At 48.9% G+C, this 26,330-nt stretch overlaps 1 protein-coding gene across 5 annotated transcripts in view; it reads right to left on the bottom strand.

Annotated features, from left to right (window-relative positions):
- vav2 (vav 2 guanine nucleotide exchange factor) overlaps window positions 1-26,330 on the bottom strand; it is a 133,006-nt gene that overhangs the window by 19,843 nt on the left and 86,833 nt on the right. For all 5 annotated transcript variants that reach the window (XM_076159951.1, XM_076159953.1, XM_076159955.1 and 2 more), the window contains exons 3-8: window positions 17,055-17,113; window positions 10,840-10,908; window positions 6,257-6,362; window positions 3,531-3,629; window positions 1,435-1,503; window positions 1,230-1,330 (exon numbers count right to left, since the gene is read on the bottom strand). In XM_076159951.1, the coding sequence (XP_076016066.1) occupies window positions 1,230-1,330; window positions 1,435-1,503; window positions 3,531-3,629; window positions 6,257-6,362; window positions 10,840-10,908; window positions 17,055-17,113 (503 nt within the window). The remainder of the gene's footprint in view (window positions 1-1,229; window positions 1,331-1,434; window positions 1,504-3,530; window positions 3,630-6,256; window positions 6,363-10,839; window positions 10,909-17,054; window positions 17,114-26,330) is intronic.

The following is a 26,330-nucleotide window of genomic DNA, read 5'->3' as shown; positions in this document are numbered from 1 at the left end:
CACAATAATCTTGAATATGCTGCTGTACTGTTACTGCATGTATGTTCTGCATGTATGTATGTATCATATATGTTTCTGTGTGAGGCCTTTGGCTAGCTGGACCGTATGTGGGATTGCGTGCAAATTAAGATTCCGACCGCCACTCAACGAAATCAGAGTTACAAGAGCTGACTGAGGAAGGAGTGTGTGCGTGTGTGTGTGCGTGTGTGTGTGTGTGTGCGTGTGTGTGTGTTTTTGATTGAGATGGAAGGAGAAGGATGGAGAGAGAGAGAGTGTGTTTGTGCCAGCTGCTGCCTAATGTCAAGCTAACTCTGTGTTACGGCGCCCTGGAGGCCCGAGGAAGACGACTACGATGTGACGCTCCTGAACAAATCCAACAATGTTCCCCAAGAGTTCCGGGTTATGATGTGTGGACACACACACGTGCACGCACACACACACACGTGCACCAAAGTGTGTGAGTCATTCCAGCTTCTTCATTCCACCTCCGCGTCTGCGTCTGGAATCATGGCCGGGGCCAGAAGCCATCATCAAGCTCATTACCATTACCTATGAAGCGGCGACACTCAGCGCGGCAGGGAAGCGAATCATTGCTCCCTGAAGGGATGCAAATTATTCCACATATTGCTCAGCAGCTGGGGAAGGGAAAAAAAACCCTGTTTACCCGGAGAACTTCACTTCCCCTGCCTGTCTCCACTGAACCCACAGCAGAAGAAGACCGAGCACCAAGTGAAGCTGACGACTAACTCACGCTCACATCAACTCAGACCGTCCACGCATCGGAACAAAGGCACGCAAACGACCTCGTGAATGTGAGAATGAAACCAAAAAGGACGGGAAGGGCAGGAATCACTTCAGTCCCAAAGCCGGCTCGGTTATCTTCCCTGATGTCGGGACAGAATAAGCGATGCGTCTGAGCAAAGGGAGACACAACAACCCAAAGAACAAAATCCAATCTTTCCGTCTCACTAAGTGAAATTTTAATGGCGCGGCCGTAAGTGGATTTACATCGATTGTTTGGTCGGAAGCCACACAGACGCTTAGATGCTCTCCTGCTTTTCCTCCCTCAGATGTGTTTTATTTTAATGGATTTCCTCCTTTACTACTAAACCCATCTATCGCCTCAGCTGATTTGTGGATTCAGCATCACGACACAGGCTCGCTCTCACTCTCTCACTCACTCACTCACTCACTCACTCAATCACTCACTCAATCACAGGGTTCCTCACCTCTCCTTGAAGTCCAGGAAGATCTTGCCCAGGCCGTTTCCTCCGGTGACCATGTTCAGGTCGATGGCTCTCAGGAGGGCAAAGTGAACTTTGATGACATCCTGAGAGAACGTCACAGTAAGCACCAGTTGAAAACATTCCATACACGTGTGAAGTCATTTCTAGGTGTTGTGTAGGGCGCCTGCTCGCTAGATCACTCACTCACCTCCAGGTTGACGAAGATGGCCTCCATCTCCTGAGGACTTAGGACTTGCTTCAGGGGCATCATGTAGTTCTTTAAGACCACAGAGGAAGAGAAGAGTGAGAGGTGGACAACAGAGGGCAGGACTTAACTCACAAAGTGCAAGAGAGTCACAATGTCAACATATAAACACAAACAGCCAATATATAAAATAAAAAAGTGTACAAATACAAAATCAAATATCTAGATAAGGTTAAGAAAAATAAAATAAAATAAAATAAAATAAAATAAAATAAAATAAAATAAAATAAAATAAAATAAAATAAAATAAAATAAAAATAAAATATCAAGCACTGAAAGCACACATACCACCATCAAGGATTAAAACCCCTTTATTTCATTTACACTAATACTTAATAAAACATCTTTTGTGGATCAGCATCATAATTTCCCCGACCAAACCAAACAGACACGCAGGTCGTTCTTCAATCTATGTGTGAGCAGCTGTTCCTGACTAAACTCATAATCAAGCTGTTACCGGTTTAAGAAATCCTTCCATGATTTCCTGCTTATATTTACGCCAAACACCATCAATCTCTTGACATTTCCTGCCAAATCACAAACGCTCGGGTCAAACCGGCAGCCTCTCTGTGGAGGAGACGAGCCCGTGTCCATCTCAGCCATCAGCCCAGGAGTTTAATCATCAAGGACGGTCGTTAACTGAGGCGACCCAGAAAATCAATAACACTGTAAAATAAACCAATAGCGTAAATAAGTGAAGGTACAAGTAGGAGCTGAGAGCTGTTAGCATACGCCGTACTTATGCTTACTGAGGAGAAAACTTGTTTGGCTAATGTTGTTTTACAGTTGTCACCTTCCATCTTCATAATGATAACAAATAGATCAACTAAGAAGCAATGAAGAGATGACAGGCTTTATTAACCCCAACTCAATTAAGCATAACGAGTCCTCTGATCATAAGAAGGTTATTCTAATTTAATATCTTGTTGGCCCGACGCAGGAATCGCACCATACACATTTAGTTTTAATGAAATTAGCGGAGCGGATGATTTGTGGCGGCCCATCAAATTGAAAAAGGAATCTGTCAACGCGCAGAAAGTGATGTGTTAGCAAGAGCGACCTGAACAATGCGTCATTATCAAAGTAAACTTTGTGTGTGTGGGCGTGTTCAAGGGTGTGCAGGCGACCTGAAGCTACTTTAATCCATAACATCACTCACGTACAGACAGACGTTCCTTCAGATCTGTGTGGCTGCTGTTTCCTGCCATGGAGCTAAGACGCTAAAAAATCGATCGCACAGTGCTGCCACCTGCTGACCAAACCGCTTGCTTCCTGCCACTTGTTATGACAACCGATCAGCGATATTGTTGTCAATTGGCAAGCTCACTTCCTGTGTGGAGCCTGGTTTGTGGAGCAGTTGTTTGCAGGACTTTGGTTTTGGTCTTATAACTGTAGAAAGAAGGCTAGCCTGGACCGGATCAGCCTGGGAGAGGTCTAACAGGTCTTACAGGTCTTGGTCATGGTAGTCAGGCATGTAAGCAGCTTTGAATTCAGAACCAACCCAAATGATCTAGCAAACCAGCGCCGGCTTGATTGACAGTCCGTCCATCATCAAGACGAGGAGCAGAGACAGGACCAGAGACTTTGCAGAAGGTCAGGGACGTAATTCTCACCACCTCCACAAGGGGCCGGATCACTTTCATTTGCTCCCCAGCACTGCGATTAGCTTCACACGTCTGATGAGCTGGGATTGCCAGCTTGGCATTTAATCATGCAGAATCAGCTGTAAACACTCGTGTACAGTGTGTGTGTGTGTGTGTGTGTGTGTGTGTGTATCGGTGAATGTGTGCACACATAGGGCCCAGGGGATCAGCCTCTGTGTGTGGGACGCCAATAATAACCCTATCGATCATCTCCTCTGACATTTCTGCTCCCCAGTGAATCTGCCAATAGCTGACATTTCCATGCTGTGCCCCGACCCTCAGACGCCGAGGAGCCGACAATGAGCACAGCACAAAGGCCACGCTCTGCCTGTACATGTATGCGTACATGTGAAGGCGTAAAACACACACACACACGCACACAGGTTCTGGCCTCACCTTCTCGATGTCCTCTAAAGTCTTGTAGTATTTGGCCTCAGTCTCCTGGATCTCCACTAAGCAGCAGTTCCTCTTGTCGTCCTCCGTCATGCCCATTTTCTAAAGTGACAGCAGGAGATAAGATGAGTTCGGTTGAATAACGCACAGACAAAGACCTGTCGGATTTCTGGGGTTCGCTTTTCTTCTGCTGGCCTCTGCTAATCAAATGTGTCGGCCATTTCAAAACGAAGGACTTCACCTCATCACCGAACGGCTCAGCTTAAACCCTCCAGTCTGGGTCGCTGTGGAGGATTCTGTTCTGACCCAGCTGCTGTATGTTTACATGCACGCTATACAATCCATCTGTGCTGCCATTGAAGCAAAGTTGCTAAGTATGCAATGAAAATCGATAGACTAAATAGAATTCTGTCGTTCCAACGCTAAATTGGCTTCCTGAGTACAACGACTCCTGGGTCTGTTACTGTCTGAGTACACCAACACAGACGTGAGGTTACTTCAGTGTACGATGTGTTAACATGATGTTTCAACGTGACTCCTTCAATTAAATGACACGTTTTGTAAAGTCCCAGCCGTTCCACTGTCGTCATTTTAGCTTCTAGGTCGTTGAGTTGTTCTGTTTAAAGTCTTAATCGTGTTCGGCCTCCTCTTTCAGTTCGCTGAGCAGCGCCGCGATCGAAACACATTTAGTGTCGATTACGTGGAGAAAGCGCGAGCCGTTCCTTTGAGCGTTGCCCTTGATTCTGTCTGCTGTGCTTTGTGAGCCTTTGTGTGCGTCTGTATTGTGCGGCCGGTTGTGTGAGTGTGACATATGTAGATGAATCAAACGCAAAGCAAAATCCGTTTTCTTATAGGTGAGGAAAAGCCACATAAGCAGACTTAAACCCAGAGTATATTAGCCAACACGTCAATACATTACGATTTCCCATAGCCGCCCGCGTCTGCAGCTTTCACTGAGCTCGATTGTTCCCATTGTAGAGGAGCTCAAAGCCCAAAGCTTCATTTATGAAATAGTTTCTGGAAAAATAAGAACCAAGTTTCGAAAAGTAGTTAGCAGTTTGATAACAAAAGGTCGTCCAGAAGAATCTTTGAGCTGTGAACGTGTGCAGCAACACACACTTTGATGCGGGAGAGAGAAGTCGTGGAGAACCTGAAGGCGAAGGCGCGTTTGATTCGGCGTGTAGGTTTGTTTACACAGCTGCTGCGTTCTGTGAGATGATGAAACACGTCGATGTGGCTGTGATGTGTTTGGAATGGATTTATACGGCACAGATCAGAGCATCGCCCCTACGCTCACACACGCTAAACTGATGAGTCGCCTGTGATGAAGACAAAAGGAGAGTAAGATGTGCACATGGACGGAATTAATAGAATTCCCTCATTATGCGAATATTCGGTGACTTTACGCCTCGATGCCTCATTAGAGTGCGACTGCATAATGCTGCTCTCTTACTCAGAGTAAACATACTACAATTCATCCTGAGAATGTATGCTTTTATCTATTTGGTACCTTAATTTGGGGGGAAATGGCATTGGATTGCATGTAAACATGTAAACATGCTGATTGTTGCTTTTTTCAGCTTCAGATTTGTTGAGAACAACAAAACAATAAAATCACATCATTGACGTTCTCCTTTAACTGTATCAGCACAGTGGACACAGGGGGGAGGGGAGGTGAACTCAGACGTCTGCCTGTATGTGTATGTTTGTGTGTGTGTGTGTGTGTGTGTGTGTGTGTGTGTGTGTCTGATGATTCACAGCAAGCCCAGAATCACAATATGCATGCTGCGAGTGAGCATGACCAACACTCATGCAGGCATCATTTATCTACGCTGCGGTGCTGAACTCAACCAAAACAGATGACGCAAACACTCAGAGCCACCATGTAAACGTGCACGAGCGGCCCAGGAGTCCATCCAGCACATCGTTAACCAATCAGAGCCAGCGGGAGACAGAGGTGACGGCCAAACGCAGAGCTTTGGTCTAAGGTAGCATCTGGTCGTCTTAGCTGATGTCAGTTAACACTTCTGTCACCCTGCTGACGTCTCTAAAGGGCCCTGAGTCAGACTCAGGGCCAGACGGGGCCTCCTGTGCCTCCTGTGCCCCCACCCAGGGGGTCAACGATCTAATTGGCTGGTTGATCTCATGGGATATGAGTAGCGTTTCAAATGAAGAGGCTGACAGGGTGGGTGAGTCATTAGCATTAGCAACAAAACTCACCTGCATGTATCTGATCTGCAGCATGAGGGAGGCAAAGCAGTGCAAGTCAGAGCTAAAGATCATCATCATCATCATCATCATCATCATCATCATCAGTGAGGAAGAAGACATGGGCGTGCATTGCGTAATGACAGCATGCAAGTACGACAACACAAGGATGAGGCGTACAGACGCGTACACAGTTTGATAACCAGACGATACGTTCACATGTTCTGTTGTCACTCATTAGCTTCAGGCACAGTGACGCTTAAGCTTTAGCTGCCTGTCAATATGGTGGCTAGTACGCAAGCTAGCTGCAAGCGTTCTCAGTGTGTTGTATCTTTTAAGCTAGCTAGCTGTGTACATTTGTGTTTCATACTTTATAAGTTCATTAAGAATTGTTAAAGGTCAACTTCCTGTTAAATTGATGCTCCATCAAAATGAAGATGTAAACGTAGCGTAAGATCAATGGTCCCAGGTGATTGTGTGTGTGTGTGTGTCTGTGTGTGTGTAGCATGTGGAGTCCTCACCATGGGTTGTCGTACTTCCACTTTAATGATGTCCTCATAGATGTCGTCACCATCGTCCTCACATGGCACACAGTCGTAGATGTCATCCTCACCCAGATCGTGCTCGCTGCGGACACAAAGCAAATGACAAAATCATAATCTAAGCTTAAGATCACTCTCTTGACCCCTGACCCCAGCCCCACCCTTCACCCCTGACCCCAGACGCACACACTGCTCTCAAAAAAGTGTGTCAACTATTCAACATTGATGAATCTGTAGTAGTAGTAGTGTGTGTGTGTGTGTGTGTGTGTGTGTGTGTGTGTGTGTGTGTGTGTGTGTGTGTGTGTGTGTGCATGTCTCCCATTTCCCACTATGATAATTTGTAAATGCAAATACAAATGTTTCTGGCAAGTTTGGAGGCAATTAAAGGAGCCGTGTTGTATTGACGTGTACACACACACACACACACACACACACACACACACACACACACACACACACACACACACACCCTCTCCAATTATAGTAGCATATAATAAGTATAAGATAAGATTTGAGGGGTTTAATCCTTTAACCCCAAACTGTAACGTGAAGACAATCAAGTTAAACCAGCAGGTGCTCATTATGTTTCAGGAATAACGCTGGCGTTCCCACGGCGGGAGACGCCTTTCCCGACGTTCACAAACCTCCACTGAGTCTTGCTGCTGAGTGGCATTTTCCTTCAAGGTGTTTGTGTTGCCTAGGCGCCCAGCAAGCTGACTGACCTTTAATTAGGCCAGCAGCCTGCAGAGCACAGACAGGTCACCATGGAGAGCAGAGACTTCTGGGTAAGATCCTTCTACCCTGGGAACTCACACCAATCAATTATTACTGGGGGAACCTAATTATGATATTGATATGGTAACCTAAAAGACGGCTTTAAGTTAGACCGCCTCAAACCTCCTCTGACTCATCATTCAAGAATGACAAGTGTTGATCCCCGCAGGGAAGATCGTCCTTGATCAATTGACCAATCAGTGTTGTTGAGAGCAGTGAGCTAGGGACCGACTCCAGGTCTACAGACTGGTGCTCAAGGGCAAGGGCAGGAGAGAGGACGGCGTTCAGGAGGGAGGACTTCGATCCTCCTTCGATCCTCCTGTGAGACAACGATACTAACATTCCACAACCAGAAAGAGAGAGAAACAACTATCATAATAATAACAGGACTGGTCTTGTTGTTTCTGTCCCCTTGTGGCTAAAAAGACAATAAGGCTTCAGTCCAGAAGTTTACAGCTGATACTGAAGAACCACGTCAACGGCTTACAAGAAGTGAAGGAATCCTAAGACTCTGGGATGTTCATGTTGCTCAGTTTCTGCTGGATCAGTAAGTCAATTGTGTTTCCGCAACTTTCTGAGCAAGACAATGTAAAAGATGAGCTCCCGCCTGTAACCTGTGACGCACATCTTAGCTGATTCTTCTTTCTACTTTACTTTGTGTCGAGGGGATTGAAAAGAAAATGATGAGGGAAGACAGAACTGGCCTCAATTACATATTCAGCATGTCGTTGTGCTCATGCGGGAGCTGTTTGAAGTTTTAATTGAGGTGTCTTGGTTCGCTCTTTTCTTCCTTCCTTCCTTCATTAAAGGGAAGCAGCTCGATGTTGGATACCCAGGAAGCTGCGTGGGAGGATGGACGGCCGAGCCCACGCCGCCCCGCCGGGTTCCCGCAACTCCGAGCGCGGAGAGTACGGCGTATTCCATGGAGGCCGACGGGTTAAACGGTGGAGGAGGTTTTAGGGGAAAGCGGTTCTGCTTGGTTCCCCTCAGAGACGGATGTGTTGATATAAATATGACCCTGAGCAAACATCTAAGAGGAGCATGTTCCCCCACAGAGAGCACGGAGGAGGAGGAGGAGGGGGGTCTGTCTGAAGAAGAGAAGGATCACTACATTAAGGTTGTTTGTTCTGGCATCAGCTGAGGACATTTTGTGCGGGTTTGCGTCGTTCATATTTAGAGATTCACGCCTGTTTTGATCTCAGGTATGCTGGAGGTTTCGGAGCTCTGAGAGATGTGTAAAGCTTCAATGAACATGTGTTTCCTTTGATGTGATTAGGATCAATACGCGAGGCCAATCGGGGATTAATTAAAGTTTATTTCCCGCAATAATAAGCGATTAGCCGACGTGAGCGGTGTGGCGCAGCTTATGAGGTTTCAGAGAGTGGAAGCTTGTTCGCAAATGCTGGATATCTCCTGCGACAAAGCCATAAATAATCTGGAGACTTTACTGGAGTTTATGCAAGTGTGTGTGTGTGTGTGTGTGTGTGTGTGTGTGTGTGTGAGAGCATTCTATTAGTGAGAGTAAAACAGGAACATATTTTTGCTCGGTGTTGTAAAACTGTCAGAGTGTAACTTACTATTTATGTCTCTCTGTCTCTTGGGCTTTGGGGCATAAATAAATCATTAAAATGCGTTTGTGCGTGTTTGTGTGTGCGTGTTTGTGTGTGTGTGTCTGCTTGTCTTGTGTGTGCACATTTGTATCTTCCCATTCTGCCTCACATTTGCATGATTCTGTGTCTCAGCCTGTGGGAGTCGTGAGCCAGGTGTCACTTTCTGCGCCACTGTGGCGTGACGGGCCGGAGGGGGGCGTGGCCTGTTAGCACGGAAACGATTATGGGATACCATCGAAACCAACACGAGTCAGAGACCAATGAGGACGAATAATCTGCAAGAATTAACTCCCTGTGTGCTGTGAATCAAACGTAAACGTGGTCGCCGCTTGTCTCCACGTGACTTCCTGTCTCGACCCACCAGACGCTGGCAGAGTGACACAAAGCCTTTCTGACACTGTTTGCTCCCCAAACGGACGAGCTTCTACACACAGGGGAGGGGGGGGTGGTTCCCTCGGCGACTGTTGCCGATCCACATCCATTTCATGCTTTGTCGACTCTGGGATGGAGTCATTCCAGCCGGCGGGGAGGCGGCGTGAAGCGATGTGAAGACGCGAGCCAGAGGGAGGAAGTGTGGCACATTAACCTAAGAGACCTCCATTAGGTCCAAGACCCGGACTCTGTTTGACTCAGACGCCTCCGACAAACAGTCTAAAGAGAGTGCACTTCCCTCTCTCACACACACACACACTACACGCCCCATCACAGCGTCTCCACGCCATTTATCCTCCTGCAGTGGTTTCCAGGTGAACCACAGCCCCGAGGCCTCAATCCGCCTCCATCCACTGTGATTTCTCCCTACGCTGTAAATATGGAAATCATCTGGGAGAAGCTGAGCGACCCCGACGATCAACAGAGATGTGGTTACCTTCCCTCCTCCCTCGTCTGCCTTCAGGCTAAACCAGGCGATACCTCAGCTGGTTTGTTTAAGTGAAGTGTTGTCGTCTCTTAATGATTCCATACGACCCACGCCTTCATCCACCGGGATCAGAAGGATACGGAATGCCAAACATCACATTAAAACGTTTAGCGAGGTGAATCCCTATCGTCCTCTCTCCCCCCCCTTCCCTCCTCCCCTCGCTCTGCTATACGATCGGGCACTCGTCGTAAATCATGCGTGCATCAATATTTCAAGCTAATTAATAAGCCTTTGAGTGCCGGGTTATTGCTGGTGTGTCCTATGTGCTAAGTGTGTCCAAGTGCATTAGCTGCATGACCTGCTGATGAATCAATTATGTGTGCGGCGCCCGTTGATGGAAATTAAATGCATATATGTTCTTTGAAAAGGTCGAGAGCAGCCAGGCGGCGGCGGCGGCACGGCGTGATTTATTCAATAAAGGCCCCAAGCCCTCTGCAGCTTAAACAGAGATCAGTGTGTCACCATGCCACTGACCAGCACACACACACACACACACACTCTCAGGTCAGAGGCCTCGGGGTGAATAAAACACGTGGACGCTCCGTGATCTCTCCCTCTGTCTGTGATGAGGCCCCGCCCTCTCACAGCGTTCGCTCCTTCTTCTCTATAAATCAGAGGATCGGGCACCGCCGCCGCCGCAATTTCTGAGCTCTCCTCCACGCCCGCCGCCTACCTGCCGTACCCAACGAGTCGCCGGAGCAGACGGCGAGGCGGCCGGGCCACAAGCCAGAGCGCCGCTGGTATTGCCATAGCAACGGGCAGCGTGACAGAGGACTCCATGGGTATGTAAATAGAAATGGCAGTTCAGTCACAGCGTCTCAGCGTGGCGCCTCAGGCTCCATGTGCCCGTTAGAGTCAGGAGATTCTGATGATTGCTAACTGTTTCTTTCCTTCACTTCCTCCTTTGCTCCTTTCCTACCTCAGAGGTTCTCAAACCTGAACCGAGGACCGCCGACGAGCCGCCGACGTCAAGACAAACCCCAAAACGTGAATGATGTCACACTGCACTAAAAGCTACAGGCTCATTCTCAATTAAGCAGGTCATGTAAATCATTTAATTTATGATTAATATGCAGCAATAATATAAAGTCTACAGATTTAAATAGGTTGGTTATCTGGAGACACTGCTGGTACAAGGAAATGAGCGTTTGTTATTTTATGTATGGATGTGTGTGTGTGTGTGTGTGTGTGTGTGTGTGTGTGTGTGTGTGTGTGTGTGTGTGTGCTTAAATGACCATTAGCCACTGAGGGATACTCACTCTGCCAGCTCCTCCAGGCTTCGGTAGACATCATCCTCATTCAGAGCGGTGTCCTCTGACGGGAAAGGCCTGAAATACACACACACACACACACACACACACACACACACACACACACACACACACACACACACACACACACACACACACACACACACACACACACACACACACACAGAGAGAGAGAGAGAGAGAGAGAGAAGGTACAAACAGTCAATCACTGCACTATACAAAAGCGTTGCAGGTAGAGAAACAAATCACCGGTGGGAACATCACATCCTGTTTGTCTGCTCGTCACTCTCAGCTCCATCACTCACACACACACACACACACACACACACACACACACACAGAGGTTAGCGGCGAGGTGTATCCAGCAGAGAACGCCATCAATCACACACAGAAACATCGTCTTAACGCATCACAACTCACGGAAACCAAAACACTTTTTCCGCCGGTGAATTTTCCGCGACAGCAGAGAATGAAAAACACTCTGCTCTGGATTGTGAGGCCTTTGGTTCGAGTCCCCACAGGCACCGGAGAGAATCAGCTGTGTATGAGAACATTGGCGTCAAACGTAGAGGGAGATTATAAACATTTAGCCAGCGTGTGATCCAATGATCTCAATGATTAACTCTACCTTTCTATCTGCTCAGCGTCCTGACCTTTGACCCCTGAGCTTTCTATAGACCTTATTATTCATTGTGTGATTACTGATCTCCAGCTGATTGCTACAAATTACGCCGCGTCTACAATTAGAGCCCATTAAAGCACCTCGGGCTCATAAACGCAGCTAATGATCGCCGCCATCGCAGGAATAAAAAACAGCTCCAGCGCACAACCTGCTACACAAAAGTCGGAGCGTTTCCTGGATGAATTTGTGATGAAACATAAACGCCTACGCCATCCGCACCGAACACAACCACATCTCCCCGCTAAGCGTGCGTTTCTCCCACACATTAACCCCTCGCGCAGCGGCGGCGCTTTAGAGGCCGACCTTGACCTCGTCTCTGTAACGTACCGACACATCAACGCGCTGTTTGTCCCCGACTGTCACACGCACGCACACACACACTCCTGCCGCTGTTAGTAAAAGGACCATTACTCATCAGAGAGATGGAGAGCGAAGCGGCGACGCACAGATCTGTGTTACAAATCAATGGAAACACAGCGAGCAACACCAGGACTTATGGGGCTTTGATTCTTCACGCAACGTTTAACGCAAACACGAGTAACAGAAGAAGACTTCAGGTGATCGAGTCTTAAAGTGTTTACTGTGACAGGGTTCAGTATTTTAGTCTTATATGAGGCAGCATGCAAGAAACAGACTTCTTCTTTCCATTCGAGATTCAAGTCCATAGGTATTAAATGCAGACCTGGGATTCGGAGCTAAACTACATTTCCCAGGATGCATTGTGTCACCAGGCCCGATGTCGTCGCTGCGTCGTCATTCAGAATCAAACGCAGACACTTGTTGGTGGTTTCAGGTCAAATGTTGCAATATTTTATATACAACAATAAAGTTGTGTGTACAGGTGCAGGTGTTTGATGGTGTGTGTGTGTGTGTGTGTAAGTGTGTGTGACACCGGCAATTAGCCAGACATCAGGTTAATGAAAGATCAACCCATCAGTCAAAGGTCAGCACACACACACACACACACACACACACACACACACACGCTCGGCCTCCACAGTCCGCTCTGATTAATTTACTCGTCTTTTCCGTGTAACTCTACGTGCTCTCACTTCATTAAAGCCTTTCGTCTTTTCACGAGGTGCAATAACACTAAAATTGCTTCGTCTGATTCATTTCTCTCGCTTGCACAACACACACATGAGAGGGGGGGAGGGGCCGAGGGGGGGGGGGGGGTCTTCCTCAGGAGCACAATAACACCCCCACATTTGATGACGCCCTCCAATGAAATGTGCATTATATTATAAGTTATTAATGGAGTCCCGCAGGGCTAAATTTAATTACGCAGTAGTTTGCGGGGCTGTGAGCTCTTATCCATCATGTGGATGTTGTTTCATGCGGCCCATCTGCACTTTTTTATGTCTCTTCAATGGTGCACGGTGGTGTAATTGGGCCGTGTTTATAATTTCATCCGTGCGGCGCTGATGAGGCGTCTCTTGGCGACTCCACGCCGCCCTGTTGGCCTCCCAGTGAAGTGCGCTGCCTCTTGTTGCACCGCGGTAAAGAAAGCCTCAAACATTGACAAAGATCGTCAGCGTTTATTGGATTTGTTCATCTTTATGATTCCTTTGTTGATTTCAGTATTTCAAGGTTGTTTCTTTTGTCCGTCTCTCTGCCTGTAATGTAGGAACTAAATGTTCCCTTCATGTCCTTGTTCGCTCCCTCCTTCTGCAATCTTACCGAAGTTTGCTGTATTGTCTAATTCCCACAACATCGCCACAAAATAAGTCCAAAATGAGTCCATAGCTTGAGATTTCCTACAACACATCACACTCTCAGAACTACAGATACAAACCCCAGAGAAATGAATAAAACATTGAAAGTCCCAGCTGTAGAAACAAACAAAAGCCAAATCCATAGGTCCTGAACTGCCCACAGGCCGTTACACACACATCTCTGCCCCGACAGCTGCTAACAACCAACGGCATCTCTCAGGACTTTCTCTGACCTGCATCTGCAAAACATAGCACTTCTTTTTCGCCGATTTCTTTGTGCATTCAGGCTTCATAACCCCGGCCTTCCCCTTCGACCGAAACAAAATAAGAGTGCAAGCTGCAGAAATGTTTCCAGTATTTCCAGCTAATGAGCTCCGGCTTGTGTGGAGCGGTGATGAGAGTCGACCCGATGGACTCATCTCATGAAGCGCATTGAACTATTGGATTGGCTAAGCATTGTGTCAATGGAAGGATGTTGCATTCTGGTCTCATTTTCCCTCTGAACGGTCAGGAATCCAATTGCACTTCGGACGCCAATGTCCTTGTGGGTTTTCTAAGGGTTAAATCTCATAATGTAGCCCTGTCGCAACTCATCTAGCCCGGACACAGGTCATCTGATGAGCCATTGGTGCTGAGCAAGTAGATTTGAGTCCTAGAAATTACTCACAATGACTCAAAGTCCAAACTACCTCCTCTTCATCTTTTAATTCCTCAGACTTCCTTCTCTCTCCGCTCTTTCCTGACCACACACACAGCATCTGCACCGTCCGATCTGCTCGTGAAAACGCTAAGCAGCCTCTTTTGCCGATCCACGAAGGCTGTAAAGGGAATTGCACGACAGGACTCGAGACCCATTGATCAAGTGTTGTCGAACAGGAGAACAACAGAGTGTAGTCATTAGGTGTGAACGGCGCTCAAACCGTGAGTTAGGAGGCCGTTTCACGTCCCACAGCGACGCTTTGTCTCGGACAAACGGATCGATAACTCGCCCGGGCGCGAGCGAGCCGGTGCACTTCGGGGCCGTGCGGTGTCGTGCCTGCTCACACTGCGGCGCTCCGAGTTCAATCTGGTCACTGCGCTTTGATTCTATGCGCTCCGTGCCAAGAGCGCCGTTTCTTTGTAAAAGGGTTTGTTCACGCGCAAAGTGCAACACGAGCCCAAGTCCCATTCTCTGCACGTGTGAGTTAAATTCCAGACGTTTACGTGTGAAATGTGTGGATGTTGTGTCAAATGAGCACACGCAAAGCATTTAAAGAGCATTTGAGTGAACATGGAGAAGTGCGAGTGTGTGTGAGAGCGCTGCAGAGAGGGCAGCGACGGTTTGAATGACTAATGCGTCTGATGTAAGGCGGTGGCGTGTTGAGGCCATGACTGTGCCTAATGCGGCTGAGAGGAGCGGGGGAGGGGAGGTCAAGCGGGAGAAGAGCAAACAGCCAGATGAGAGGATGACTCTTCGTGTTCCGGGTGCAGAACGAACTGCAGCCTCCTCGTCTTCCTCACAGCTCTTTAAAAGGCCTCGATTCATTAAGTTGTTGCAGGAATTGTCCTCCCTAGGAACATTCACGGAAACTGGCTGAGCAAACAGGATCAAGAACATCAACAAGATCAGATGACGTCGTTGTCCTGCGAGTTGCTCGTGCCAATAACCGTAGCAACAATAAGGGTTATGTGTTATCCGAAGAAGTGACCTTTCCTGAACAGGAAGCTCAGGATGTCGCCGCTACCAGGCAGTCCTGCTTTGTTCTGGCATTCAGACACCCAGAGACGGTTTTGATTGTGGATTAGGTCGGGGTTAGACGAGGACGACTGAGATAACACTAACAGGAAAGAAGAAAACGAGAGCTTACGTTGAAGACGATAAGCTGCAAGGAACGTAAGGTCGGGTCAACAGAGAGGACGTGCGAGGATGTGAACCAGAGGTGCGAAGAGGATTGGCAGTGATGCGGGTCACACAGACAGAGACGTGCAAAGAAGACGTCAACATGGTTTCAAAGACATGAGGGAGGTTCAGAAGGAGACGGCGTGACAGGACGGAGACGGCGGGACAAAGGGGAAGATAACAGGAATGAGGAGTTGAGAGTGAGAGTGTGTGCTGAATAAAGCCTCCATTTTAGAGCGCTGACAGAGCCCGGCACTGTGGAGGCCTCATTATCGGACAGTTCCAGCGAGCGGACATCAAAGACCGGATCAATGGGATTCAACAGCATGTCAATGGACACGCCTGGGGAAAGAAGACAAAAAACTCTCACTCGTCTGGTTTACAACGCGATGCTCGGCCTGATGTGGCGTCCTAAACAAGGACATACAGCGAGCCGATTGTCTGAAGCAGCCGGACTGGGTCCAGCTCTATAGAACCAATAACCATCAACAGCTGTCACCTTATACTAAACTAGCCAAACGGTTCAGACTCTGCGCTCCATGGCGTGTCGATGGCGTGTGTAAAGGTCAACTGATGCTTGAAGTGTAATCCGCTCGTTTGTGTGTCTGGCTTATATGCTTTAATGTAAGCACACACACACACACGCACACACACACAAAGCAGAGGGCACGAGCGTAGAGTCGGTACACTGTATACGCGACGAGATGACTGAAGGTATGTGGCTTGTGAGGCTCTGCAGTGAGGCTGAGCAGGTCTGACAGGTCCTCAGCCCTCACAGCAGCTGACCTTAGCCTGAGCAGAGACCCCACGGAGAGGTCAACTCAGGCCACGTCTAACAGCTCCACCGTGTCCACACGTAGCATCACAGGAGACCGAGGATCCCGCCGCGTCTCTGTTAAGACCATTGAGTCTGAATAATGGGAAAAATAAATAAAAGTCTTTGGATGAACGGCTGTGAACGACATCACTCAGTGTTCTCTCTGACTTTTCCAAACAAGCTCATTGTCGATCACCTTCAGACTTTTTCCTCAGGCTGTTTGGAGGTCAGAGGTCAGGCTCGGGCCCTGGGACTAAAGGAGGAACTTGGCCCGCCTACTAACTGAGCCTGATCCTGCTGCCTGGGGAATCTGGACTTCTACCAACTAACAACTGTTTGAAAAGACGAATCCAAGCTAAATATAACATACAGATACAAATGAAGATTCTATAGGAACAATCAGGGGGCGGCTGAGTCTGATTAATGCTGAGGCCAAGCCAGCATTGATCTCTACACCTCACATCAAAATGGTCGCCACATTAGTCAGTGGGTTGTGCCGTCTTCATTACTTCATTAATTCTCTCTCTCTCTCTCTCTCTGTCTCTCTCTCTCTCTCTCTCTCTCTCTCTCTTCCTGGCACAGGTCCTAATGGGTGCGTTCCATCAGCTCATTACTCACGCGGGTAAAACAGCTTTTTATGTGGCGCCATTGAGCCACGGAGCAGATTGAGCGAATGAAGAGAAAACAAAAAAACCCATTCCAGGCCTTTGCAGGATAAACCAACATGGGGGGATGTTCTCTGCCTCGCCTTTATGTGAGGAAAATTACCCCCCCCCCCCCACCCCGACCCCCCGCTGCTCCCACATTCAACATATCACTCTTACACACACCTTCTGCTTAAAGAACATGAAGGATTGACAGAACAAAGTGTGTTATGATGACGGGAATCATCACTAATTGTGTCAACACCATGCTCGCGTCGGGAGATAACTGCGGCTAAAAGCTTCAGCTAATTGCTTAAAAATGGAAAGCGCCTCGGCAAATGGGCGCCGGGAGTTAATAGCCGCCTCCGTCTTAATATGCAAGAGCAGGCGGTGCCCATCGGCCCCCCGACAGCTGAGTGCTGCCCGGAGACAAGAAGAGGGAGAAGAGCAAAGGAGACACACACACCTGATGCCTTTGATCTGTGCGATGCTGTGGTGGGAGATCCTGGACAGAGCGGAGATGACCTGCAAGAAAGAGAGACAAAGGGTCAGAGGTGGACGCCAACAAACAGGAAGGAGGCATGTCAGCCACGAGAGGAGGAGCCGGTGGAGGAGCTGTACGTGCTGGCATGAGGGAGGAAGGAGACTCAGCTCGGCTCGGCTCAGCTCTAGTTTCTCTGAGGGTGAAGATCACACAACCTGATTCTTTAGAGACGGAAACAAAGTGGCCGCTGTGTTCCTGTAAATGTGGGGGAGTAAATTTACCATAAAGCAGGAAAACATTGATAATATTTCTTTGCTGGTTCGGCCTAATGCATTCCAAACTCTACAGAAAGGATCATTAAAGTTCAGATCTGCTTATTTTCCTCTTATCTCAGTGTTTTGATTGTGGAAGATGAGACCGAACTTAAGTCTGTCCTTGATCTCAGCCTGATCAAATAGGATAGAAAAAAGAAAACACCAACATCTGATAAACACTTGAATGCAACACGAGTCAACCGTTGTTAAAGCAGAGATGATGTAACACCCTTAAGTGTAACACAACATGATACACAACACAACACAGCGCAGGAGAGAGAGTTTATACAGAGCAGGAAATCAGTGTGTCGTCGGCGTATCGATTCACCGTGACTGCTGTAACTGTACGACATGTGTGTGTGTGTGTGTGTGTGTTGTATTAACCAGCCTTTTGTCGTGTTTTGTGTGTAATCAGACCAAATCCAGAGAGATTCCCTCGGCTTTAGAGGCTCATTAACATGAACAAAGCTTAGATCTCATTCATGTTCAATACCTTCACTCATAATAATCTACATTCCATTATTATGTGTGTGTGTGTGTGTGTGTGTGTGTGTGTGTGTGTGAGTGGAGACACACAGAGAGACATGCAGGGCCGTCACGGATGGGCGCCACTTTGGCTCCATCACACACACACACACACACACACACACACACACACACACGAATACATGCATCAACAAATACAACAACCAATAAGCACAAATACACACACACACACACACACACACTCTCTCTCTCCTGTATTCCTCCTCCTGTCTTGTTTTCTATAAGTCTTGTGGTGAAACACGGGGAAACGTGCGTCTGCCTTTAATCTGATTTAATGCTGCGTTATGCGTCACATGCGAGCGAGCAGGCGAGCTTATGCGGCTGATTGTTTGCGAGGCCTACAGCTGGCGAGGACGATTCAGGAAGATGAGAGAAGCGTTACCCCGCCTCACACACACACACAAATACACACGCGTACACACGAGCTGGGCTAACCCCTTCTCCCACGCCTCATTACCCGCCCCTGGGTGTGTGTGAGCTCGCGGCGGCGTGGCAGTGCCAGATGTCCTCTCGTCGGGGAGGAGAAAATTGTTTTCCCCACTCCTCTTCCTCGGCAGGTGCGTCGTTGAACCCCCTCCTCCCTAAACACACAATGCCGCACTTCCATCTCGGTATACACGCCGTTGTTTAACATTCAAGTTGATGCTAACGGCGAAGCTGCGAAGAGTCGACCGCCACTTTAGATGAAAGCGCCGCCGCTGACCAGAACCTTCTTCCTCTCGAGCCGGGGCAGAGATTAGACTGAAGCTTTGTCCCCACTGCTGGCTGAAGCACGTGCAGAGGCGCCCAGCATTTACATTTAACCATTTTATGGCCGGGAGCCTCAGAGGGGCCATCGCCAGGCAGGAAGATAAGGAATGATTCCTCTGCGTGGCTAAAGACCCGTGTAATGGCCACTCATGTTCACGCTTAATGGCTCCAATATGGGACCAGTCCACCATCACAAACCTCCTTAACACACACATGGAGAGGAGTGTGTGTGTGTGTGTGTGTGTGTGTGTGTGTGTGTGTGTGTGTGTGTGTGTGTCACATATATCACACCCAGCATCACACTTAGTTTTTCATTTGTATTTTCATGAATGGACTTCAGTTTGTTTGTTTGAGAGCAAGAGAGTGGAACTTCAACATGTAAGAGACATGAAGTCATCAACCAGAACATGATGAATGCATATGCGGCTAATTTACAATTCAAATAAGCGGATGAACTATAGAGAGGGGGGAGGGGAGAGAGAGGGGAGGGGCAAAGAGAGAGGCAGAGACAGAGAAAGAGAGAAAGAGGGAGGGAGAGAGGGGGGGAGAGAGAGAGAAAGAGAGAGAGAGGGAGAGGCACAGAGAGAGAGAGAGAGAGCGGGGGAGAGGCACAGAGAGAGAGAGGGGGGGGAGAGAGACAGAGGGAGAGGCACAGAGAGAGAGAGGGAGAGGCATAGAGAGAGAGAGAGAGAGAGAGAGAGAGAGAGAGAGAGAGAGAGAGAGTTACAGGGGTGGAGGGAAGAGAGACAGAAATAGAGAAAGAACCACACAGACAGACAGACAGACAGACAGACAGATGTGTGCTCAGACTTGGCCGGCCCTTAAACACATCTGTCTGAGGTCTGGCCCGGTCAGAGGGATCAGAGGGTTCTGGCTCTGAGCCCAGCAGGTCTCAGCCTGCAGAGACGACGCATGAATGAAACCATCCAGCATCAACCAGCCTCCTCCAGGTCCATGAGCTCACTCTCATCTTCACCTCACGTCTCCGTCTCCCCCTGCTGTCCCCGCTCTGCTCTGCCCCCTAGTGGTCGTCTCTCTGACCCTCGTAGGCGGTGACACTTGGGCCCTTGTGACCATGACAACCTAATCAAACTTGTAATTCTTATGTTTCCGTGCAGGCAAAGGCGACCTGACCCCGACTCTTTCATATTTTAAGTCTATGTCTTTCTTCCGTCTGGTAATTGCGGCCCTGAGCTCCTCCGGTGGCCCCGCCTGTGTGATCCTGATCCTTCGCCGTCTGTCCGCCTGTGATCCCGGCTCCTCTCCCCTCCTTCACGCCTTCGTCTGATCCTTCAGCTTCGGCAGAAAAGCCTTTGAGTCTCTACACATTATTAATTTCTCTCTCATCTCAACCTCCCCGGGGGTTCGTAACGCCGGGGTCGGCCAGAGAGTAAGGCTTCTTCTTCTTCTTCTTCTTCTTCTCTTTGGCCGCATCGACGCAGAGATACTTCAGGGTTCTAAAGCCCCGAACCAATAACTTCCTTTAGCCTCTGCTTTACCCCGACACACATCTGACCCCTTCTGTCAGTCAACCACCATCTAATACAGGATGTGAGTCAACCCCCCTCACTGCTACACTCGGCTGTAAAGGGGGCGTGTGTGTGAGCAGGGGGCGTGGCCATGGGGGATCAGGACTTGGCCTCAATTAACTCTGAGGCACGAGCCAGTGTTTGCAAACACACGCCGGCCCTTAACGCCTCGCCAGCCTCACCACATGTGGCCACCGCCGCAGCTGGGACACACACGCACCCACCCACACACACCCACCCACACACAGGGCACGGTTTCCCCTGGCAACCGGGCTTTGAGAGAATATGCACGGTCATCACTTGCGAGTCAAATCAAGTGAAACCTGCAGCCGTATGCCGGTCACAGCAGGGGGCCGGGGTTCGGATCTGATTACGAGCTGAAAGCATCAGCGCCTGAGGGGAATCGACAGGCCCGTCACGGAACACGCCGGCCGCCAACGCTGTTTACGTTTGACGCCTCGGTGACACGATTATATGTCGTACCGCCAGTCGATTGTACTGGAAGACGTCCAACAAACGCAGGATTGATGGACGATTCGTGGTGGTCATCGCTTTCACAGCTCCTCCTTCAACCACAAACAGACTCTCTGATAGTCTGAGGTGTTTATGAAGCGCGCCCCGCTCTGATCGGACGCCGCCGTCCCCGTTAACGCGGGAGGAAGGCGCGGAGGAGAATGGGCACCGAGCGGGAGAGACGGGAACAGATGGACGAGCGGGAACCCACAGTGCCCGACATCAATAATAGACTGACACAGCAGAGGTGTGTGTGTGTGTGTGTGTCTGTGTGTGTGTGTGTGTGTGTGCGTGTGTGCCTCTGCCTCTGGGAGTTTATCTCCTTCACAAACCCTCTTTCTTCTCTGTTCTCTGTCTTTCTTCTCTGTTTCTCTCTCTCTCACTATTAAAACACATAAATCACATAGATTCTGCGATCATCAAGGACGATTAGATTCACACACACACACACACACACACACACACCCGCAGGAAGCTCACGACATCGCCCGTGAACTCCACTCTGCACCCAAACTTCAGAGAATAAACTCACACCATGTTGTTTTCAAAATGTTTGACTCGAGGCCGTGTTTGAATAATGCAGCCGACACACACACACACACACACACACACACACACACACACACACACAAAGACGCTGAAACACATACGCACACACACACACACACACACAGGCCCATACACATACACACACATATGCGCGCACACACACACACACACACACACACACACACACACACACACACACACACACACACACACACACACCATACTTGTGTGATTTGTAAAATGGCAACATTTGCACTTAAGGCTGAATTGTTCTTCATATGCGGCCTGCGGAAAACTATGTTGCTATGGTTACTTACGAGGCCTTCACCCAGGCCGGTCTGAAATGAATCAATACATCAGAATAAAAGAGATTTAAAACAATAACCCCTTCAAAACTCCTTGGTTTTGTCCAGAACTTTTTCCAGATCTGATAAACCCGGCGGCACCGGGCGGGAAACCAGGACCCGGATCAGCTGGGACCAGATCCAGACTGTAGACAGACTGGCAGCTGCCACACTGAGTTCAAATCCCCTCCAATCAAACCCTGCAGCTGCTTGATTACAGAGGATTTCATTGGGGAAAGAAGCCGGGGGGGGCAACCCAAGGGGGGCCAACTGGGGGGGGGGGGGGGGGGGGGGGGGGACCCAAGGGCCAACCAGGGGGGGCAACCAGGGGGAGCCGACCCAAACACCCGTCTCCAGTCCACTTGAAGGAGACACACACAGACGGTGGCCTGTATTTGTGCAGAAACAGCACTTAGAGCCTAAACGTGGAGTTTTCAAAACATCAATAGGAGTTATTGATGTGAATATTCAGCAGCAGATCAATTTTCAAGCTTATTTAGCTTTTAAGACCGGGGAAATTGATTTGATCCGGACCTGGACGTTGCTTGAAGGAAAAGGGCAACAGAGGCTAATACCTGCAGATTGGCCTCTACACATTTTTGCCGGCCTGGTCAACACCTGTGTGTGTGTGTGTCACAGCCACACACACACACATACACACACACAACCTGTCCTATGTCATGCTAAATCAATACACGGGCGTGTTCACTTATGTGGGATACACTCGTAAATCAACACATTTGTGCACTCAAGCTGGAGCGAATTCATGACAGCGTGCATGTATGTAGACGTGTCTTACACCCACGCATGTTCACACACACACACACACACACACACACACACACAAGCAAGCACACACACATATGAATCAATAGAGCCCACGCTGACATGGGGTGAGACAAAGAGAGAGAGAGGGGGAGAGAGAGAGAGAGAGAGAGAGAGAGAGAGAGAGAGAGAGAGAGAGAGAGAGAGGAGAGAGAGAGAGAGAGAGAGGGAGAGAGAGAGAGAGAGGGGGAGAGAGAGAGAGAGAGAGAGAGGGAGGGAGGTCCTGGTAAAGGTGGGGGGCTTAAGGGACGAGTTGATCCAGGTGTCTGGAGTGGAGATAAGAGGATCAGGACAGGAAGAGTGAAAGAGAGCAAGTGAGAGAGTGAGATAGAGGACAAAGAGAGACAGACGCGTCCCCTCACCAGGACAGACGCTTCAGAGAGGAAGCTGGGCGTCGGACAGAAACGCTGAGTGAACGGCAGCGCGTTGAGACTTAAGCTGTCTGAGCCCGGCAGGACTGATAACCATTACAAATGAGCCGGGACCAAACATCACACACACACACACACACACACACACACAAGCCTGGGTTCCGTTGACAAGGAGAGAAAACCAATCAGTTACGATTGTTGCGATTACAATTGATCTGTCCTTCATAGGAAGGAACAGGGCGGGGGGTTGGGGGGGCGAGAGAGAGAGAGAGAGAGAGAGCGAGCGCTGACTCAGCAGGAGTCATTCTCATTGTTTCGTGAAAGCAGTTGACCATCATCATCATGAACTTCCCTGACCCCCTGCTCACCTATGAAACAAACTTGCCTCTCTCTCCCTCACAGCGGTGCAGAGGTGAGATTCACACTCAGGCGGATCAGAGCTGTCAGACAGACGCCTGACGCAAATGTGAAATGTGTCCAGTGGAGACAAGCTGTTGATGTGTGTGTGTGTGTGTGTGTGTGTGTGTGTTGCCAGCCTTTGAGGTGTCAAAACGATTTCCTGAAGATCCCTTCGATGAAAGTTCAATGAAAGGTGAGCGAGAGGAAAAGAAAAGGAAAGAGGAGGAAGGAGGCTCGGACCACTGGGCGCCTCCAGGGAAACCAGATGAAGGAGACGCTCTTCCTCACCCTTCTTCTTCTTCTTCTCCCACACAGAAACCTCCAGACAGACTGAAAGGCCCGGGCAGGATTTGAACCCACGACCTCAAACCAAACAAAACTCTAAAGTTTCAACGCAAAAGCAGAATAACGATTTGCTTAGTCAAACTTATACCTGTGTGTGTGTGTGTGTGTGTGTATGTGTGTGTGTGTGTGTAACCTGAAATCAAGGTTACTGCAGTGTAGCTCAGTAGGTGATGTCGTCATGGGGATGTGGGTCAGAGAGTACAAAGTCTCAGTCAGGTGAACTAAAGGTCTTCATCTACATCTTCATCCGCATCAACCTTCTTCATCACCACTAACCTGCCAGTGTAGATACGACATGAACACACACACACACACATCCTTCGTGGCTTTGGCTTAAGAAGCTTTGAGTCGAGACCTCATACATCTGTTTACAGCTGTAAAGAGTCTTATCTGCTCTTTGTGCTTTATTGCCTGGTTGGAGGAAGAGGAGGGTGGGGGGTGAGGGGGGTACCAGGGAGACCAAATCCAGTGCGGAAGCCGGAGCAGCAGAGCCTTTAGTGCTAAAATGAGACGGGAGCTTAAAGCCCGGGAGCGAGCGGAGGTGATGAGGGCAGACTGGGAACTAACGGGATTTGAGGCGCTGCTGGGCTGAGGAGGGTTAACTTTCCTATAACAACGCTTATCAGAGCTGAGAGGGCGAGGGAGCGAGGGGGCGAGGGAGACAGAGGGGGTGAGGGAGAGAGGGGAGAAAAGAGGAGGGATGAGGAGGAATAAGGAGGGATGAAGAGGAATGGGATCTGACCAACATGTGTAATCCGGTCGGCCTGTTGCAGTGACCTGACACACATCAGTGCACTGAATGAACTGTATGATGTCATACTCTTCATGGTTCAGATGCTGCATCTACAACAACATCTACACTTCTTTAAAATGATACCTGACCTGCAATAAACTCCTCTTCCTCCTCCTCCTCCTCTTCATCCTTTATGTTCTGCATCATGGTTCTTACTCTTCCCGCTTCACACTGTATTCTTAATAGAAAATGTTGACTCAAACTTAAATATTCTCCTTAAAAACTGAAGCTAATCTCCCAAAATGCAGCAGCAGGGGCAGAAGTACCGACGGTGAACACAAGGGGGCGCGACTCCTAAACACAACACAGCCTGTGTACAGTAAACACACACAGTGTCATGTCTGAGGCTGGAGAACAGACTCAGACTCACTCACATGTTACTGTACACACACACACACACACACCAACCCACACACACACACACCCCCTCCTGAGTCCGGAGCTTAGTGGATCTTCGTCGTGGGATCATGTTCGGCTTCTGCTTCACGTTAAGTTTTTCTCTCTTTGGCTCAGAGATCAATGCAGAGCAGCGACTCTGCAGACGCTCCGCACGCCGAGGCCCTTATCGCACCACGCAGCGTGTGTGTGTGTGTGTGTGTGTGTGTGTGTGAGGGGAGGCGCTGCGTCTACCTTTGCTCTTCACCTCACAGAGGAAGTCAAGTGGGAGAGATTCCTCTGCACTCCAGGGAGCGGATAAGCCGAGCAGCTTATTCCCAAACATGAAGGAATACCAAACCAATAAACCCTCTGCTTCATCCCGAGTGTGTGTGTGTGTGTGTGTGTGTGTGTGTGTGTGTGTGTGTGTCGCAGCACGTCAGCTTTGCTCTCAGTTTGGGGACAACCTGGTAAATGTTGTTTTTGTCTTTGGGAAGGACCGGACGGCGACACAAACACTCGTCTTCCTGGAGTCGACATGTTCAGTCAAACACACTCTCTTTCCCCCGGAAACAAAACAAGGAGAACACTGGGAACGAACGGATGAAGAGGCAAAGAGGAGACGACAACAAAAGCAGAGGGGAGATGAATAGGAAGAGGGAAAGCTTCAGATGTAAGTGCCTCTGAGGTGCGGCGGCGGCCGCCACCTCCAGGCCTTCGTCTGATTGGCCGGCAGGATGTTACCATGGGAGCAGTGAAAGTGACAGCTGAACAAAGGGCTTCCATTACAGCCCCGTCCCCTCCGCTCTGCCCGCTATTAAGGCTCCGGCTGAGCGGGACCACTAATAGTCCTGACAGATGATCCCGGGGCGCCGCCGCCGCTCCACCGCTCCACCGCTCCACCGCCTGATTGTCCCAAAAAAAAACACACCGCCTCAAAAAGCAAACACGGGGGCTCGGCGTGTGAGGATGAGGAGCGTTAAAGTGCTGTCGCTTTGACTTCTATCTACTTACTGGGGGCCACAGTTACGATACAGGAACCGCTCAGGCTGGTTTCCTGTTTCCTGTCGCCTGATTGGATCAAATATCGTCAGAAACAAGCCTCAGTATAGAAATATAAAGAAATATGTAATTCAATATCCAGACTGATGAAAGAGCGTGTGGGAACATAAACATCAGACTTTAATGAGACTGAAGAAGAAGAGGAAGAAGAATGGAAGCGATGGATCCCCAGAGGAGGATCAATCTGTGGCTCCGGGGTCGTTTGGATGCAGAGACGATAAATACAAAGACATCAACCAAATCTATAAGTAGGAAAGGATAACAGCTGTGTGTGTTTGTCTTTATTTAATCATTCTGACATCTTTATCTTTTCCTTTATGGGCTCAAAGTCTAAAGCTCATGTTGGATTGATTACTCAAGGCTGATTTATTGATCTGTATTAATCTATCATACAACTATAGATTACATAACACACTCAGATCTTATGTTATATAAGATTTTAAACAATGACAGATCTGGTTTTAAATCTCTGAAAAGCCTTCTGATCGACCGATTGACTGATTGATTGGCTGATTGATTGACTGATTGACTGACGGACCGATC

The sequence above is a fragment of the Genypterus blacodes genome, unplaced genomic scaffold, assembly GCF_046128005.1.
Source record: "Genypterus blacodes isolate CSIRO-AG114 ecotype Tasmania unplaced genomic scaffold, CSIRO-AGI_Gbla_v1 ptg000101l_1, whole genome shotgun sequence".
Classification (NCBI taxonomy): domain Eukaryota; kingdom Metazoa; phylum Chordata; class Actinopteri; order Ophidiiformes; family Ophidiidae; genus Genypterus; species Genypterus blacodes.
Note: the sequence above shows the minus strand (reverse complement) of the source record. Positions and strands in the feature narration are given on the sequence as shown.